At 51.0% G+C, this 20,200-nt stretch overlaps 1 protein-coding gene across 2 annotated transcripts; it reads left to right on the forward strand.

Annotated features, from left to right (window-relative positions):
* The first annotated feature begins 1,059 nt into the window (after positions 1–1,059).
* LOC140426648 (ankyrin repeat and SOCS box protein 12-like) lies at positions 1,060–19,653 on the forward strand. 2 transcript variants are annotated; one of them, XR_011948245.1, is made up of 2 exons: positions 1,060–1,858; positions 19,338–19,473. XR_011948245.1 is itself a non-coding variant. In XM_072511727.1 (2 exons), the coding sequence occupies exons 1-2, from the start codon at positions 7,745–7,747 to the stop codon at positions 19,469–19,471; spliced, it is 957 nt and encodes a 318-aa protein (XP_072367828.1). In that variant the 5' UTR covers positions 7,704–7,744; the 3' UTR covers positions 19,472–19,653. The 2 variants fall into 2 exon arrangements, 1 of the variants encoding a protein (XP_072367828.1); XM_072511727.1 differs by lacking the exon at positions 1,060–1,858 and adding an exon at positions 7,704–8,567 and having other exon boundaries at positions 19,338–19,653.
* Positions 19,654–20,200: the final 547 nt, after the last annotated feature.

Below are 20,200 nucleotides of genomic sequence, written 5' to 3' on the forward strand. Positions count from 1 at the left end.
CCCTCTGTCTAAACCGCCAATCGGAGCCCAGCCTGAGCCAGACAGGAACAACGGTCACCAGGGAAACCTCGGTGTTCCCCCCCGCAACTCTCCCTCCCCGACCCCCAAACACCCCCCCCCCCGGCCCCCAAACACCCCCCCCGGCCCCCAAACACCCCCCCCGCCCCCAAACACCCCCAACCCCGACTCCCAAACACCCCCCTCCCCGACCCCCAAACACCCCCCTCCCCGACTCCCAAACACCCCAACCCCTCCCCGACTCCCAACCGACCCCCAAACACCCCCAACCCCTCCCCGACCCCCAAACACCCCCAACCCCTCCCCGACTCCCAACCGACCCCCAAACACCCCCAACCCCTCCCCGACCCCCAAACACCCCCAACCCCTCCCCGACTCCCAACCGACCCCCAAACACCCCCAACCCCTCCCCGACCCCCAAACACCCCCATCCCCTCCCCGACTCCCAACCGACCCCCAAACACCCCCAACCCCTCCCCGACTCCCAACACTCCCCCGACCCCCAAACACCCCCGACCCCCAAACACCCCCGACCCCAATCCCCCCCAACCACCCACCTGACCCCAAACACCCCCGACCCCCAAACACCCCCAACCCCTCCCCGACTCCCAAACACCCCCAACCCCTCCCCGACTCCCAACCACCCCCCGACCCCCAAACACCCCCGACCCCTCCCCGACTCTCAACCACCCCCCCTACCCCCAACCCCTCCCTGACTCCCAACACTCCCCCGACCCCAAACACCCCCCGATCCCAATCCCCCCCCCAACCACTCCCAACACTCAACCGACCCCCAAACACCCCCGACCCCTCCCCGACTCCCAACCACCCCCCAACCCTTCCCCGACTCCCAACCACCCCCCTACCCCCAAACACCCCTAACCCCTCCCCAACTCCCAACCACTTCCCCCGACCCCCAAACACCCCCCGACCCCAATCCCACCCCCCCCCCCCCCAACCACCCACCCGACCCCCAATTCACCCTCTTACCTCCATCTGACCCGACCCCCCCCTCGCCAGCTTCCCCCAACCACCCTGAGCCCCCCAGCTTCTGCTGAGCCCCCAACCCTTTCTGGCATCCCCAATTCCGCCTGCCCCTCCGACTTACCTCTGAACCCATCCCAACTCACCTCTGACCCACCCCAATTCCCCCTGATCCTCCAACTCCCCCGACCCCCCAACTCCCCCGACCCTCCAATTCCACCTGACCCCTTCAATTCCCCTGACCCCTCCAATTCCTCTGACCTCCCCCAATTTCCCCTGATCCCCCAACTCTCCCTGACCCTGTCGATCCCCCTGAACCCCCAAGTCCCCTTGACCGTCTCAAATCCCCTGACCACCCAACTCCCCATGACATCCCAACTCTTCCCTGACACCCCAACTCCCCATATCCCAACATTTTCCTCTGACCCCCAAAATTCTTCCTGACCACCCCAACTTCCACCGAATCTCACCTCACCCACTCTACCCCCTTCACCCACCCCACCTGGTCACCCCTAACCTACCCTTCCCCCTCATCCACCATACCCCCTTACTGACCATACTCCTTCACTCACCCATCCTATCCCTTACCCTCCTTACTCAATTCACTCAAAGGGTTCTGAATCTTTGGAATTCTCAACCCCAGAGGTCTCGGATGCTCCATTGTTGAATATATTTCAGGCTGCCATAGATTTTTGGTCTCTTGGGAATTAAGGAAGAGCAGATGGGAAAATGGCATGACCATCGCTGAATCCCCCACTATAAACATCCTGTGGGTTACCATTGGCCAGAAACTGAACTGGACGAGCCATATAAATACTGTGGCTACGAGAGCAGGTCGGAGGTATGGAATCCTGAGGTGAGTATCTCGCCTGACTCCCCAAATCCTGTCCACCATCTACAAGGCAAAAGTCAAGAATGTAATGGAATACTCTTCACTTGCCTGGATGAGTACAGTTTCAACAACACTCAAGAAGCTCAACACCATGTAGGACAAAGCAGCCCGCTTGATTGGCACCCCATCCACAAGCATTCACTTCCTCCACCACCAACGCACAGCAGCAGCAGTGTGTAGCGTCTACAGGACGCACTGCAGCAACTCACCAATGCTCTTTAGACCACACCTTCCAAGCGTCTCTGACTCTCTGCTTTCTGCCCTGAAGCCAGCTAGCAAGCCTATCACTTGTCCACTGACTCCACATTCTCTGTCCTTATTCTTTATTTTATTATGTGGAACTGTTTGTGAAAGCATTTCAGAAAAGGAATGGGACAGACCATGGAGGAACAGACCATATAGAGGGCTTCCGGTTTCTCTGATGCAACAGTGGGGGCCTTGTTCCAGGAGATGGAAAGGAGGAGAGAGGTCATGTTTCCATAGGCCAGGAGACCATCAGGCACACATTGCAAAAGGGGCAGCACAGTGGTTAGCAGTGCTGCCTCACAGCTCCAGGGATCCGGGTTCAATTCAGGTCTCAGGTGACTGCGTGGAGTTTTCACTTTCTCCCAGTGTCTGCATGGGTTTCCTCCGGGTGCTCCGGTTTCCTCTCTCAGTCCAATGATGTGCAGGTTAGGTGGTTTGGCTATGCTAAATTGCTCCGTAGTGTCCAAAAGCCTAGGCAGGGTGACTGGGTTATGGGGATAGGGTGGAGGCATGGGCATAAGTAGGGTGCTCTTTCCAAGGTCCAGTGCAGACTCGATGGGCTGAATGGCCTCCTGCACTGTAGGGTGTCTATGTCTATGAGAACACTTAACCAACCACAGAGATCAACTCATGGAGTCTGTCCCTGAGGACCTGGTTGCAATGCAAGATGAAGTTCCAATGAACTTGACATGGGTCCATCAAGGTCCGTGAATACATCTTCACATGTCATACAATAACCACTGCACCACAAACATCACACACTACACAATGCATGATGGCCCCCAATCAGCAATCAGGACTTCTGCCAAACATTTTGATGCTCCAACCTCACCTTCACGTACTTCGTAATCCTGGAAGCCCCAGAATTTACAGTTTGTACATACTTCCAGCTTTGCCAGGCAAATCACCCAAACAAACTGCAACACCCTCACTGCACTCCTCTTGCAAGACAAGATTGCACATAATAGGAGGGAGCAGCAAAGAACCGGCAGGGAAGAACGTCTGCACCTGAGACTCTTGGACATGACGACACTGCAAATTATTGGGCCAGCGTTGCCAAGAACATCCAGGCTGACAGTTTATTCCTGCTATGCACCTCCTCAAATCCCACCTGACCCTTATCCCACAATCTGGCGTGAGGTGCAGGTTGTACATGGTGTGACCATGGACCATGCTTTCCACTCAACTCCCTTTCGCTCACCCAACCCCGAGTTTCTGCTTTCAAGAACAATAGAATGGCCAGTCAGTGCAGCATCTAGCCAGAGTCGACATCTCAGGAAGAAGAACCATCTAACAATTGCGGCACCAGCTCAGCCGCTGGCACTGTGGCCTTTACAGGGTAGTATCAAGACAGGATCAGCACCTGATGAGCCAGGCCAGAGGGAAAGTGCAGTGCAGGTGCCAACTCGATGGAGGGTGAGGTTGCACCCGAGATGTGATGTGATGAAAACCTTTTCACAGAGCAAGTGGTTTGGCCCTGAAATGGACGACCTGGAAGTGTGGCACAAGCAAGTTCAATCAGGAGGACATTAGATGATTACTTGAATATAAACAAGATGATTACTTGAATATAAACAATGTTCAGGGTTCCGGGAAAAGGCAGGAGAATGATACTAAGTCATGATGCTCATTTGGAGAGCCGGTGCAGATGTGATGGGCCGAATGGTCTCCTGCGCTGTAATAATTCTATGATTCTGCTGCGGAGGACTTGGATAGAATTCCTACAGTGCAGAAGGACGCCATTTGGCTGCACCAATCCTCTGAGGGTTTTGATGGGATAGCCTACAGTAAAGGGCTGATGGGTGTGCACTCAAAGATGCCTGGTGCATTGGGCCTGCTGTCACTGTCGAACACGGAGGAGGAAGCATTTCGTTTGGCACAGGGCTTCCGGCAGAGACTGGAGCGTTGAAATGGCAACCAGCTCTGGCGGCACTTGAGGACCTTGCCATGGCTCACCTTCCATAGGCTGATGTCTCCGTTTCCATTGGAGTGCAGGAAGTGGTCGAGCAGGTAGACATTGTCTGTGTATTGCAGCGGAAGCTCAGAACAAGATCATGAAGTTCATGCCCATTAGCGTTCAAGTCCAGCTTGGTGCCATGGCTGCGGGCACGATAATAATCACTTATTGTCACAAATAGGCTTCAATGAAGTTACTGTGAAAAACCCCTAGTCGCCACATTCCAGTGCCTGTTCGGGGATGCCGGTATGGGAATTGAACCCGCGCTGCTGACCTTGTTCTGCATTACAAGCCAGCTGTTTAGCCCACTGTGCTAAACCAGCCCCTAACACTCAAAGGAGCATGTAGGCTCTCTCAGCTGTCCAATTATCTGTGCTCCAGCAGATCACTAGGATTGAGATGGGCCCTGGGGGAGTGCCAGTGCCACTGTGGTGTAACTCCGTTGACTGCTCTCACAAAGGCAGCATTCATGCCTTACACTACCAGTTGGCTCATGCCCTTGGCGAGGCCTCTCTGCCACGCAGCCCAGATGACTTGATGTGCTGCAATCCAAAGTTGGGCCCTCATGATTCACAGGTGCTAGATGTCATCTTACAAGTCCGTCTGCAGTCTCCCCAGTGCAAGTCAACAATCTTCCTTCAGCGACATGCTGCAGCGACTTGGGTTAGCACTGCTTATAGCAACACTAGGACAGACAAAGGAGCCTGCAAGACGGGCAGTAAAGGAGTGCACAAAGTTAAATATTTCAAACAGGTACGTATTATTGGGTAAAGTTGTTGGATAAAGTTTGATGCACGATCAATTGCACAAAGACTAAAGTTGGGTACAACTGTGGCTTTATTACAGTCAGATGCGTGGCCTCCTGCTGCAGCTGGCGAAATGGCAGGGCACTGGAGGTCATGCATATTTATACAGTTCTCTGTGGGCGGAGCCAGCCGGCAGGAGCTACCGGCGAACCTGTAGTGCAGGTCCTACCTTACATCTCCTATTACAGAGGTTCACCACAAAGTTGTTAATAGATGTTTTTTGTTGTGCTGTCTTTTATTTCAGGATTTTGGGTAAGAGGGCACTGCTATGGTCAGCAATAGCCATGGTGAGTGATATTTTCAGAGAAACCATAGCCTGATGAAGCACCCATCCAGAGTGATGATGTCCCAAATGCCTCCTCCATTCAACTTCCTCTTCCTCGTCTGCCTCCTTCTCTTCTTCCTCCTATTTCACGTCCTACTTAGTTTCCCGTCTCTGTTGCCTTCTCTCTATAGAAACTGCAAATGTAGCCCTCATGAGTTCTGCTCAGAGGCTTCAAAATCCATTTAATCCTTGGGAAAGTCCAGCAGCATCCCCTTCTGATTCCAACCACGTGTGACAGCTCCTCTTGCATCAGTTGTCAACTCACTCTTATTTATATTGAAATACATTTTCCAATTACACATCTGCTCTGTAAATTTATTAATGTCAGCTTGTATTTTGTTGCAGTCCATCTCAGTATTAATTACATCCTGCCACCTGCAATTTAGTGCATCTTGCAAATTTTGAAATGACACTTATAATTCCCACGTCCAAACGCTCTATTGCACTTTTTTTGTCCAGTTATTTTCCACCCAATACTAGGATGCTAATTGGAAAACATAAATACTGGACAAGGCTAAACCATCTTTGGAGCTATGGAACCAAAAGGGGACTTGGGGTGCATTTCAATGTTACCTGCCCAGCAGGAAATAGCTCCATATGCCAGTGCTAAGATCCCATGCCTCCATGAGCATCAGCTGCTACTATTCCCGTAGCGACCAAATAACCTGAAAATAATAGAATCTCAAAACAACCCTGAAGGGGTTGATGGACAAAATTACACTTTTTAAAGCTTTTACTGTGACAGTCAAATCCAAAATCAACATAAATTTAAGCATACATTAACAAATTAATGGCATTTCAATCGAAATGATGAATTTCACTAAAAACATTTGATACAATAAAGATATGTCACACCGAAGTATGTGCATTTCCTTTCAGCATGGCTGGCATGGCAGCACAGTTCCACAATAGGCTGTTTTTTATTCATACAGGATAGGTCAGGAGTCCTATCCAACAACAGCTTTCACCTTTGAGTCTCATGGGTATGATTATCATCAGCAAGGGGCATGTCAATGCTCACTCTCTACCTCGGGTCACGGCCAACCTAATATTGTAATATTGTAGTTTTCCAGAATTCTGTTAATAAACCAACCAGGCAATAACACCCCAGTTTGCAGTGGTTTTTAAAAAAACAGCCAGCTCTTTAGCACCTCCAAGTCATTCACATATCTTTTGAGGTTTTAGACCATTTTAGCCAGCTCACACATTGCCTCCAAGAAAGAGTTCCTGTCTCTTTTTCTGCCAAACAGAAAATCTGACTTCTTCCTGAGGGAGATTTGCTTCTTCTCCTTTGTGTTTTGCTGCTGACCACAAGCTGTAACTTGAAATCCCCAAATAGTGTCTGTCTTGTCTTTGTTTTTAACCTGACTTTCATCCCCACAGCAATTTCAGCCAGAAACGGTGGCATAGGTAGGCACTCCAGTTACCCCTCTTTTCAGTACTCTCTTTAGTTTTATTTTGGTGTAAAGGGATATCTCCACAAATGCAAGCTTTTTTCTTTCCCAAGTATTGAGTTCATCACACTGAAACAAGCGTGTTCCATTTGTGGCATTTTCACTTTTTTCCCCCCAGTGACATCATAAATGTGGAATACTCCGCAAAATCCAATATGCTCGTAGCACTGGGGCTGTGATTCAGTATATGTAAACGGGTGGCTGGAACACCTTTTCCTTGGGCTGGTTGACAGACATGAGGAGCCATTAGTAACTCAGTAAAAAGATGCTTTGAAGAATTTATTGATAACTTTTATTTTGTTGCCATCTGTACTGTCATATCTCTATCTGATAGCCAGTGGATTGCTGTTGGTACAATAACCCTTGCACCACCATTTCATAGAACATACAGTGCAGAAGGAGGCCATTCGGCCCATCGAGTCTACACCGAACCACTTAAGCCCTCACTTCCACTCTATCCCCGTAACCCAATAACCCCTCCTAACCTTTTTGGACGCTAAGGGCAATTTAGCATGGCCAATCTACCTAACCTGCACATCTTTGGACTATGGGAGGAAACCACAGCAGCCAGAGGAAACCCACGCAGACTCCGCACAGACAGTGACCCAGCAGGGAATCGAACTGGGGACCTTTGAAGCCACAGTGTTAGCCACTTGTGCTACCGTGCTGCCCACTGTGCTGCCCACAATACTTTCACAATACTGCCAAGTATAACCATTGGCAAATGCATTTTTGCCTCTGGAATTTACCCTCCGTAATCGGATATCCAAGAGCACATAAGGAGAAACATACTTGAGAACTAAATTCAGACAGATTTAGTGCCAGCCCAGTTCTTATGGGACCTGGGACAATTCAAATTTTGTCGTGGTTGTGCATTACAAGTGCTTTCTTCTTGCTCTGCACGACCCAACCAATGAAGTGGGACAATGCAACACTCTGCTTTCCTGACCTCATAATCGTCACTATGTTGCATCATGGACAATGTCAGCGTAGCCTGCAGGCGTAACGAGTAACATCATGAATGCCTCTGTGTGATACTGGCCTGATAGAGAATCCAACAGCATGCTGAAAGTGGACCAGATCATGAGCCCGATGAAGATGAGCTTGGTGGACATCAGTAAGATCTTCTCGATGCTCCAGCCTAGAAATCAAGATGACAACGCTGAGGTCAATCAAATCAACCAAGCTGTCTCCAGAAATGATGCTAAACTTTTGGCTGAGCTCTTGTCCCAGGAGAGGTACACTCAGTTCATCAATAACCGGAGTGGCTGGGGGGTCCCGGGTACCCCCTTGCGTTTGGCAGCCTCCAAGGGCCACCTGAACTGCCTGGAGGTCCTCTTGAACCACGGTGCCGAAGTAGATAGTTTGGATGTGAAAGCCCAAACCCCTTTGTTCACGGCTGTGAGTGGCAGGCACTTGCAGTGTGTCCGCTCTCTTCTCAGAGCAGGGGCCAACCCAAATGGTAGCATCTACAACAACTGCTCACCTGTACTAACCGCTGCCAGGGAAGGGGATGTGGACATTTTGCGAGCGTTGCTGGAGTACGGAGCTGAAGTCAATGTGCGATCCAAGGTGCCAGAGTGGGCATCCAATGCCTGTGCCTGCAGCGGCCCACTCTACCTTGCTTCAGTGTACAGGCATTATGACTGCTTTCGGCTGCTTCTCTTGTATGGGGCGGACCCCAACTTCAACTGTACAGAGCAGAGACTCTTAGCAAGGATCAAACAACCAAAAACAGTCCTGGAGATGTGCCTCAGGTACGGTTGTGGGCCTCAGTACATCCAGCTACTCATAGACTTTGGAGCAAACCTTTACCTACCAGGCCAAACCCAAGTAAAAAATACACAGCAGAACAAAGCAGCAGAACTCCTAGCCCGAGCCACAGGTAAGAGAGGAAACAGTGGTGTTGTGGTAATGTTGCTGAGCTAGTAATCCAGAGACTCAGGATAATGCCCTGAGGACATGGGTTCAAATCCCACCATGCAACTGGTGGAATTTAAATTCAATTAACAAATCTGGAATATAAAGCTAGTCTCAGTAATGGTCACCATGAAACTATCATCACAAAGCTATCTCGTTGTGAAAACCCATTTGGTTCATTAATGTACTATCTGGACTGGCCTATTTGTGACTCCAGACTCACAGCAATGTGGCTTAATGCTTAACTGCCCTCTGAAATGGCCTAGCAGGGTCTGTTTAAAGGCAATCAGGGATGGGCAACAATGCTGGCCTTGCCAACAATGTCCATATCCCATGAAAAAATAAAGAAAAGGAGATACGGCCAAATGTAACCCTGGAGGTGAGGCAAGACCAAGGAATCTGTTTTGAGGTTAGGAAAACAAAAAATATGGGTTCCCCGAATGGCTTGCAGTTTCTAAATTTTATTGCGTCTAGCCTGATTGACAGGTTGGCTGCCTTTGGGGTGGGAGAGCCTGCACTACAAAGTCACAGGCTGAGAGAGCAGTTGGATCTAATGGGAGTGTGGGGAATGGGGTGGGAGAGCTCTGGGTAATAGATGAGTGGTGGTCAAGGGGGTCTGTTTGCAAGCAGGGGAAATCCAGTTGTAGAGGGGTCCGATTGGGGATGGGAGGTAGCGAAATCTTGGAGCCCTTGTCTCCAAAAAGCTGAGGCTGGGGGCTCGGCATGGGCTCTGTCAATTGAAAATTTAGAAACAGATTGATAAATTTTGCAGTACTAAGGGGCTGTGGAACCAAAGTCGGTGGATGGAGTTAAGATGCAGACATGCTAATTGAATAGTGGAACAAGACCAAGGCACTGAATGGCCTCCTCTTTCTACGTTCCTTGGTTGGACAGCAATTCAGTGCAACAATTGACTGCACTGGCCTGTTTTGAAATAAAGGAGAAAAATCAGACAGAGATTTCTCTCCTTCCACTCTCCAGTGGCCACCCACTGGGAAATTCCTTTATGCAGACAACGTCAGCATGGTTCTATGAAGAGAAATCCTGTTTGTCAAATTTATTTCTTTTTTGAGGATGTAACTAGTATGGTAGACAAAGGATAACCAGTATATGTTGTAAACTTGGATTTACAAAAGGCATTTGATAAGGTGCCACAAAAGGTTTACTCACCAGAGGGGACTGCACGGTGGCTCAGTGGTTAGCACTGCTGCCTAACAGCACCAGGGACCCAGGTTCAATTCCGGTCTTGGATCACTAACTGTGTGGAGTTTCTACATTCTCCCTGTGTCTGCGTAGGTTTCCTCCAGGTGTTCTGGTTTCCTCCGACAGTCCAAAGATGTGCAGGTTAGGTGGATTGGCCATGTTAAATTGCTCCTTCGTGTTCAGGGATATGCAGGTTAGGTTATTGGGATAGAGCGGGGTGGACATGGGTATACTGCACATTCGAAGGGTCGGTGCAGACTCGATGAGCCGAACGGCCTCCTTCTGCACTTAGGGATTCTATGATAAGCATTCGTGAGTTAGGGGTAATATATTAGCACGGATAGGGGATTTGGTAATGGACAGGAAGCAAAGAGTACGAATAAATGGGGCACTTTCAAGTTGCAAGGTGTAACTAGTGGAATGCCACAAGGATCAATGCTGGACTCTCAGCCATGTACAGCCTATATAAATGGTTTAGATAAGTATAGGGGTGAATAATATACCTAAATAGGCTGATGATACAAAGCTCAGTGGCAATCGAAGCTGTGGGGAGGACAAAGAGAAGCTGCAAAGAGATCTCAACAGGTTAAGTGAGTGGGTAACATGGTGGTAGATGGAGTATAATGAGGGGTAAGTGTGAGATTTTTCATGTTGGCAATAAGAATAGAAAAGCAGAACTTTTGTTAAAGGTATGAAACCTGTAAATATTGAGGTTCAAAGAAAGACTTGGGTGTACTCATATATGAAACACAGAAATGTAGCGTGCAGATACAGCAAACAATTAGGAAGAAAAAATGGCTTGTTGGCCTTTATTGCAAGGTTATTGGAGTATGAATATGGAAGCTTTGCAACAATTGCACTTTGGTGAGACCACACCTAAAATACTGTGTGCCGTTTTGTCTTCATTTTTAAGGAAGGATATGCTTGAATTGGAGGCGGTAAAGTGAAGGTTCACTGGATTGGTTCCTGGGATGAGAGGATTCGCCTCTGATGTCAATTGGGTCTGTATTCTCTGGATTTTAGAAGTGTGAGAGGTGATCTCATTGAAACGTACAAGATTCTGAAGAGGTTTGACAGGCAAGACACCTAGAGGCTGTTTCCCGCTAGTCGGGGAATCTAGAACACGTGGTGACAGTCTCAGGATAATGGACCAATCGACTTCCGGGTGCGGCTATGCAGAGCTAGGTCACATATTTGGTAGCTCCCGCTTGGAACGGACTTTTGGGCTCTTTTACAGGGCCCCCACGGCATTTGTTTGACATTTCCCGGAGTGGCAAGAGGACTGCAATACTCCCCTGATGGTGTCCCCCAGGAGTGTTGTGTCTTTTGGCTGCCAGGCCCGGCAGAAGCAGTGGAAGATTTGGCTGCAACAGGATAAACAGCATTTGCAGCAGTTTGCAGCATGCCAGCGGGGGAAGGGCAAGCTTAAAGCTGCAGTCCTGAGGACCTTTATCAAAAGTGAATTCTAACAGCAGAGGGAACAACTATGAAAAGATCTCACCAGGGCCACTGAAGAAGCGGGGACGAGGCTTCCGGTGGCGGCCATGGAGGAGTAGGTCACGCATTCGGCAGCTCCCATCTGGAACGGACACTTAGACCTTTTTCAGGAGTTTCCACGGACATTTTGGGGCAGATTGGTGAAGCGAACACTGCCAAAAGGATTCCCTCTCGAGGCTTTTGGGCTCTTTTCAGGGCCCCCAAGGGCACTTTTTCGACGTTTCCCGGTGTGGGAAGGAGTTAATAATAGTTCCCCGTCAGTATATGGCTTTAACTAGGAGCGGGGTGACAAAAAAGGTGGTGGTGGACCAGAAGAAGGGAGGGAAGAAGGACAAAATGGCGGCGGGCGGAGACCAGGCAGCGTGGAGGCAGTGGGCGGAGGAGCAACAGGAGGGTATCCAGCGCTGCCTCAGAGAGATTAAAAAGGACCTGCTAGAGCCAATGAAGGCTTCTATTGATAAGCTGCTGGAGACACACGGCCCAGGGGGTGGCGATCCGAGAGGCTCAACAAAAGATCTCTGTCAATGAAGACGAGATCTTAGTCCTGGCGGTAAAGGTGGAGGCGCACGAGGCGCTCCACAAGAAATGGCAGGAGCGGTTCGAGGAGATGGAGAATCGGTCGAGGCGGAAGAATCTGCGGATTCTGGGCCTCCTGGAGAGCCGGACGTGGGGGCCTATGTGGTCACCATGTTAAACTCGCTGATGGGAGCGGGGTCCTTCCAGGGGCCCCTGGAGCTGGAAGGGGCCCATAGTGTGTTGGCGAGGAGGCCCAAGGCTAACGAGCCTCCGCGGGCAGTGCTGGTGCGGTTCCATCTGTTCGTCGATCGGGAGTGTGTGCTCAGGTGGGCCAAGAAGGAGAGGAGCAGCAGGTGGGAGAACGCGGAGGTTCGGATATATCAGGACTGGAGTGCGGAGGTGGCGAAGAGGAGGGCCGGGTACAATCGAGTGAAGGCGGTGCTGCACAGGAAGGGGGTGAAGTTTGGCATGTTGCAGCCGACACGATTGTGGGTTACCTACAAGGACCGGCACCATTATTTTGAGTCTCCGGAGGAGGCGTGGGCCTTTGTTCAGGCCGAGAAGCTGGACACAGACTGAGGGTCGGGATGGGCGATTGGGGACTGCGGTGGATATGTTATGCCTATTTTTGGTTCGGGGTGGGGGGGGCCTTTGCATTGTTTTGGGTTTATTTTTCTCTGTGTTTTTCTCTTTCGGGTTGGGGAGGGTGGATGGGGCGGGTTGGGCACTGTTTTGGTTGGTGGCGGGGCCTGGTAGGTGGAGAGCGCGGGATTTTTTTCCCGCGCCGAAGACTGGGGGGGACTGGACCGGGGCGGGGAAGCGAGGATTGTTTCCCGCGCTTAGAACGGAGGGGGAGGGCCTGTGAATGGGGAGCGGGAGAGGAGGGTGTGCCACACAATGGGAGGAGTCGAAGGGGAGGCGGGAGTGGCCGGGGTCAGCAGGAGTCAGCTGACTTGCGGAAGTGCAATGGGTGGAGTAAACCAGCTAGGATGGGTCCTAGCCGGGGGGGGAATCGAGTTGCTGCTGCTAAGATCAAGGAGGAGCTGGAGCGAGTGGGGTGGGTCGAGACGGGGGTATGCCGCTGTGGGGAACGGGCCGGGTGTGGGGTGCGGGCGCGTGGCTGGCCGAGGAGGGGGTCATGGCTAGTCGGCAGGGGAGGGGGGCGGGTAGCCCCCTAATCGGGCTGATAACCTGGAATGTAAGGGGACTGAATGGGCCGGTTAAGCGGGCCCGCGTGTTCGCGCACCTGAAGGGGCTCAAGGCGGATGTGGTTATGCTCCAGGAGACACACCTAAAGGTGGCAGACCAGGTAAGACTAAGGAAAGGGTGGGTAGGTCAGGTGTTTCACTCGGGGCTAGATGCCAAAAATCGAGGGGTGGCGATCTTGGTGGGAAAGAAGGTGTTATTCGAGGCGTCGAGCATTGTGGCAGATAATGGCGGTAGGTACATAATGGTAAGTGGTAAGTTGCAGGGAGAGAGGGTGGTACTGGTCAATGTGTAGGCTCCGAACTGGGACGATGCGGGTTTTATGCGGCGTATGTTGGGTCGGATCCCAGACTTGGAAGTGGGGGGCCTGATAATGGGGGGAGACTTTAACACGGTGTTGGATCCGGCACTGGATCGCTCCAGGTCTAGGACCGGTAGGAAGCCGGCGGCGGCTAGAGTGTTGAGGGATTTATGGACCAAATGGGAGGGGTGGACACTTGGAGATTTGCAAGGCTGGGGGCTAGGGAATTTTCATTCTTCTCACATGTCCATCAGGCTTATTCTCGAATCGACTTTTTCGTTTTGAGTAGGGCGCTGATAGCGAGAGTAGAGGATACCGAGTATTCAGCAATAGCCATTTCGGACCACGCCCCGCATTGGGTGGACTTGGAGATGGGGGAGGAGAGGGACCAGCGCCCGCTGTGGCGCTTGGAGGTGGGGCTGTTAGCGGACGAGGAGGTGAGCGAGCGGGTCCGAGGAAGTATAGAGAGGTACTTGGAGATCAACGACAACAGGGAGGTCCGAGTGGGGATGGTATGGGAGGCACTGAAGGCGGTGGTGAGGGGAGAGCTGATCTCCATCAGGGCCCACAAGGAGCGGAGGGAGCGGGGGGAGAGGGAGAGGCTGGTGGGGGAGATGGTGAGGGTAGACAGGAGGTATGCGGAAGAACCTGAGGAAGGATTGTTGAGGAAGAGGCGCAGCCTCCAGGCCGAATTCGACCTGGTGACCACCAGGAAGGCGGAGGTGCAGTGGAGGAAGGCCCAGGGGGCGGTCTACGAGTATGGGGAAAAGGCAAGCCGGATGCTGGCGCATCAGCTTCGGAAGCGGGACATAGCTAGGGAGATCGGGGGAGTTAAGGACAGGGGAGGGAGCGTGGTGCGGAGTGGGGTTGGCATCAATGGGGTCTTCGGGGACTTTTACGAGGAATTGTACCGATCCGAGCCCCCACAGGAGGAGGGAGGGATGGGCCGTTTCCTGGACCAATTGAGGTTTCCAAAGGTGGAAGAGGGACTGGTGGCGGGACTAGGGGTCCCGATTGGGCTGGAGGAGCCGATCAAAGGGATAGGAAGCATGCAGGCGGGGAAGGCACCAGGCCGGATGGTTTCCCGGTCGAGTTCTATAAAAAATATATGGACCTGTTGGGCCCGCTGTTAGTTAGGACCTTTAATGAGGCAAGGGAGGGGGGGGGGCATTACCCCCGACGATGTCCCGGGCACTGATCTCCTTGATCCTGAAGCGGGACAAGGATCCCCTGCAATGTGGGTCTTACAGACCGATTTCCTTGCTAAATGTAGATGCCAAGGTGCTGGCGAAGATCTTAGCCACGAGGATTGAGGATTGTGTGCCGCAGATCATCCATGAAGACCAGACGGGGTTTGTGAAGGGGAGACAGTTGAACGCGAATGTGCGGAGGCTTTTGAACGTTATCATGATGCCGGCGAGGGAGGGGGAGGCGGAGATAGTGGTGGCGATGGACGCTGAGAAAGCCTTCGATAGGGTAGAGTGGGGGTACCTGTGGGAGGTGCTGAAGCGGTTCGGGTTTGGGGAGGGGTTTGTCAGGTGGGTTAGGCTGTTGTACGAGGTCCCGATGGCGAGTGTGGCAACAAATAGGAGGAGGTCCGAGTACTTTCGGTTGCACCGAGGGTCGAGACAGGGGTGTCCCCTGTCCCCCCTGCTCTTCGCACTGGCGATTGAACCCCTGGCTATGGCACTGAGAGAGTCGAGGAACTGGAGGGGGTTGGTGCGGGGTGGGGAGGAGCGCAGGGTGTCGCTTTATACGGACGACCTGCTGCTGTATGTGGCGGACCCGGTGGGAGGAATGCCAGAGGTAATGATGCTTAGGGAATTCGGGGACTTTTCGGGGTACAAGCTCAATATGGGGAAGAGCGAGCTGTTCGTAGTTCAGCTAGGGGACCAGGAGAGGGGAATTGGCGAGCTCCCACTAAAAAGGGCGGAGAGGAATTTCAGATATTTGGGGGTCCAAGTGGCCAGGAGCTGGGGGGCCCTGCATAGGCTTAATTTTACAAGGCTGGTGGAGCAAATGGAGGAGTTCAAGAGGTGGGACGCGTTGCCGCTGTCCCTGGCGGGTAGGGTGCAGTCAATCAAAATGACGGTGCTCCCAAGGTTTTCCTGTTCCAGTGCCTCCCCGTGTTTATCCCGAAGGCTTTTTTCAGGCGGGTTAACAGGAGTATAATGGGGTTTGTGTGGGCGCGAGGGACTCCGAGGGTGAGAAGGGTGTTCCTGGAGCGGAGTAGAGATAGGGGGGGGCTGGCGCTGCCCAACCTCTGTGGGTACTACTGGGCCGCCAATGCGACAATGGTGCGCAAGTGGGTGATGGAGGGGGAGGGGGCTGCATGGAAGAGGCTGGAGACGGCGTCCTGTGTGGGTACGAGTCTGGGGGCGCTGGCAACGGCGCCGCTGCCGCTCCCTCCAAGGAGGTATACCACGAGCCCGGTGGTGGTGGCGGCCCTCAAAATTTGGGGGCAGTGGAGGCGGCATAGGGGGGAAGTTAGGGCCTCGGCGTGGACCCCATTACGGGGGGAACCACCGGTTCGCCCCAGGAAGAACAGGTGGAGGGTTTTCGGGGTGGCACACGGCAGGCATACGAACGTTAGGGGACCTGTTTGTGGACGGGAAGTTCGCGAGCTTGGGTGAGCTGGAGGAGAAGTACGGGCTCCCCCCCGGGGAACACCTTCAGGTACTTACAGGTAAGGGCGTTTGCCAGACGGCAGGTGGTGGAATTCCCACGGCTACTGCCACACACAGTACAGGACAGGGTGCTCTCGGGGGGGTGGGTGGGATTGGGGAAGATCTCGGAAACTTACCAGGGGATGCAGGAGGAGGCCTCGGTGGTGGAGTTGAAAGGTAAGTGGGAGGAGGAGTTGGGAGAGGAGATCGAAGAGGGGACGTGGGCAGATGCCCTAGGGAGGGTGAACTCTTCCTCTTCATGCGCAAGGCTCAGCCTCATACAGTTTAAGGTGCTGCACAGGGCATACATGACTGGGACAAGGATGAGCAGGTTCTTTGGGGGTGAGGACAGGTGTGTTAGGTGCTCAGGGAGCCCAGCAAATCACACCCATATGTTCTGGGCATGCCCAGCGCTGGAGGAATTTTGGAAGGGCGTAGCGAGGACGGTGTCGAGGGTGGTAGGATCCAGGGTCAAACCGGGCTGGGAGCTCGCAATATTTGGGGTGGCAGAGGAGCCGGGAGTGCAGGAGGCGAAAGAGGCTGGAATTCTGGCCTTTGCGTCCCTGGTAGCCCGGCGGAGGATTCTCCTTCAGTGGAAAGATACGAGGCCCCCAAGTGTGGAATCCTGGATCAGCGATATGGCAGGGTTCATTAAATTGGAGAGGGTGAAATTCGCCTTGAGAGGGTCGGGACAAGGGTTCTTTAGGCGGTGGCAACCGTTCTTAGACTTTCTGGCAGAACGCTAGACATTGGTCAATAGCAGCAGCAGCGCGGGGTGGGGGGGGTTTACTTTATTTTTGTTTATGTTATTTACACTGGAAGGGTCTGAGGGGGTGTACACACCTGTTGTCTTAAGTCGGGGTGTTAATGTTAATTTATTATTTAGGTACGGGGGGGAGGGGTTTGGGGGGTTGCTTTTTTAGGTTGTGTTTTGTACTTACCCCTGTTGGGTTCTTTTTTTCTTTCTCATTTTGTTATTGATATTTTATGAAAACTTATTTAAAAAAAATAAAAAGATAATGGACCAATCATTTCAGACTGAGATCAAGAGAAATTTCTTCACTCAGGTGGTTGTAAATCTTTGGACTTCTCCATGCCAGAGATTTGAGGATGTTCCATTGTTAAATATATTTAAGGCTGAGATGTTCAGATTCTTGGTCACTCAGGGAATCAGGGCATTTGGGGAGCAAACGGGAGAAAGGAATTGAGGCAAACGTTCATCATATTGAATGGTACAACAGGAAAGATGGGCTGTATGGTCTGTTACTGCTCCTATTTCTTAACGTTATCTCCTTTGGTTGAATGAGTAAACCAGCTTCTAAGACCGAGTTGAGCAAGGTTTCTGAGGCATTCTGACGCCTGTCAAACCATATCTCAGTAAGAGTCAACACCATCGGGGAGCAGGAAAGACAAACTTAAAAGGGTGGCGGTGGCACAGTGATTAGCACTGTTGCCTCACAGCATCAGGGACCCAGGTTTGATTCCGACCTTTGGTGACTGCCTGTGTGCAGTTTGCATATTTTCCCCGTATCTGTGGGTTTCCTCCAGGCGCTCCGGTTTCCTCCCACAGTCCAAAGGTGTGCAGGTTAGATGGATTGTCCATGCTAAACTACCCCTTAGTGTCAAAAAAGGCCATCTGGCCTGCAAAATCCTACCAACTGTCCTGGCTTGAGACAATTCACACCTCTTTAACCTGGGGTTACCCCATCTCTGGATCTGTAAAGATTTAATCACCTGCTAATGGTCGCATTCCAAGCATTGTTTGGCATCTTTGAATTTGTCTGTATATATGTTTCTGGAACATACCTCTTCATTCACCTGAGGAAGGAGCAGCGCTCCGAAAGCTAGTGACATCGAAACAAACCTGTTGGACTTTAACCTGGTGTTGTAAGACTTTGTACTGTGCTCAAAAAAGGTTGGGTGGGGTTGAGCGGGGGAATGGGCCTTGGGGGGAGGGGGTGCTCTTTAAGAGGGTCAGTGTGGGCTCGATGGGCCGAATGGACTCCTTCATGTGTGAGGTTGTCCATTTTGGAAGGACAAATATGAATGCGGAATACAGGGTTAACGGTAGAGTTCTTGGCATTGTGGAGGAGCAGAGAGACCTTGGGGTCTATGTTCATACATCTTTGAAAGTTGCCACTCAAGTGGATAGAGCTGTGAAGAAGGCCTATGGTGTGCTCGCGTTCATTAACAGAGGGATTGAATTTAAGAGCCATGAGGTAATGATGCAGCTGTACAAAACCTTGGTAAGGCCACATTTGGAGTACTGTGTACAGTTCTGGTCGCCTCATTTTAGGAAGGATGTGGAAGCTCTGGAAAAGGTGCAAAGAAGATTTACCAGGATGTTGCCTGGAATGGAGAGTAGGTCTTACGAGGAAAGGTTGAGGGTGCTAGGTCTTTTCTCATTAGAGCGGAGAAGGATGAGGGGCGACTTGATAGAGGTTTATAAGATGATCAGGGGAATAGATAGAGTAGACAGTCAGAGACTTTTTCCCCAGGTGGAACACACCATTACAAGGGGACATAAATTTAAGGTGAAAGGTGGAAGATATAGGAGGGATATCAGAGGTAGGTTCTTTACCCAGAGAGTAGTGGGGGCATGGAATGCACTGCCTGTGGAAGTAGTTGAGTCGGAAACATTAGGGACCTTCAAGCAGCTGTTGGATAGGTACATGGATTACGGGAAAATGATATAGTGTAGATTTATTTGTTCTTAAGGGCAGCACGGTAGCATTGTGGATAGCACAATTGCTTCACAGATCCATGGTCCCAGGTTCGATTCCAGCTTGGGTCATTGTCTGTGCGGAGTCTGCACGTCCTCCCCGTGTCTGCGTGGGTTTCCTCCGGGTGCTCCGGTTTCCTCCCACAGTCCAAAGATGTGCGGGTTAGGTGAATTGGCCAATGATAAATTGCCCTTAATGTCCAAATTGCCCTTGGTGGTGGGTGGAGGTGTTGAGTTTGGGTAGGGTGCTCTTTCCAAGAGCTGGTGCAGACTCAAGGGGCCGAATGGCCTCCTTCTGCACTGTAAATTCAATGATAATCTATGATTAATCTAGGACAAAGGTTCGGCACAACATTGTGGGCCGAAGGGCCTGTTCTGTGCTGTATTTTCTATGTTCTATGTTCTATGTTCATCACTGTCAGGATTCTATGATTAAAGGAAGATAGGCAATTCTGCTCAATTCCTGATCTGAACTCAGCCACTGTTATAATGAACACCTGAAAGACCGGGAGAAGCCCATCTACTTCCAGGTGGAACTGCACTGTTATGCCTGTCAAACCGTGACCAAAATAGTCTTGTCAGTGTGTAACCTACTTACTTACTCATGTCTATTTGATTTTCCAGCTCAGCCAAGATGTTTGATGTCTCTCACCAGAATGGCCATCCGCAAGTCCCTCAAACTGTTAAGCGGCCTGCATTCCATTGACCAACTGGACATTCCACTAATCCTGAGGAAATACTTGAAGCACCAGACTTGAGAGGAACACCATGGTTGTGTGGATCTGTAAAAGTAGTACGCAGCTACTCCCTCCCTCGCAGCAGAGAGAGGGGAGAGTCAAACGTACTAGCAGCAAGGTTTCATCCCCATCGCAACCCTGTTTTACTCTTGCAGCTTAGTTGTAACTGGCCCAAGCATCTGATTACAAGTAGAATTCCTGAATCCACTCTATGTAGTAAGTTATTCCGTAAGTTATAGTAAAGGAAGATGTACAAAGAATGGTGTATTCGCGACATAAATTTCAAAAAGCTTTGAAAGTGAGTAAATTGTCCGTGGCATTGCTCACGGTCAGTTGGTGAGTACATTTTATTTTTTTACACACAAGTTGGGATTAAAAAGAGAGAGAACTCAGGAAAAAAAAATCCCTCCACTACGCCACCTAATAGCCAGAGTCTGCAGCTACACCGTGAGTGTTGACATGGAAAAAATTGAATGAGAAATTTTGATGCCATCATTTCCTATGGTAAATTTCAACAGAAAACGGAGACCTAAAACCAGAAGAAAGCAGGAAGTTTGTGAATCTTATCAGGATTTTAAAAATGTCAGGTTCTAAGGTATACTTTTAGACTTGGGAGTGATCTACAATAATTTACATTTAAATAGTACGTTTAACATAGTCAAACATCCCCATATGTTTCACAAATGTTACTTTCAAACAAAATTTGACACCTCATATAAGGAAATAGTAGGAAAGGTCACAAATGTTACT

The sequence above is a fragment of the Scyliorhinus torazame genome, chromosome 7, assembly GCF_047496885.1.
Source record: "Scyliorhinus torazame isolate Kashiwa2021f chromosome 7, sScyTor2.1, whole genome shotgun sequence".
Taxonomy (NCBI): domain Eukaryota; kingdom Metazoa; phylum Chordata; class Chondrichthyes; order Carcharhiniformes; family Scyliorhinidae; genus Scyliorhinus; species Scyliorhinus torazame.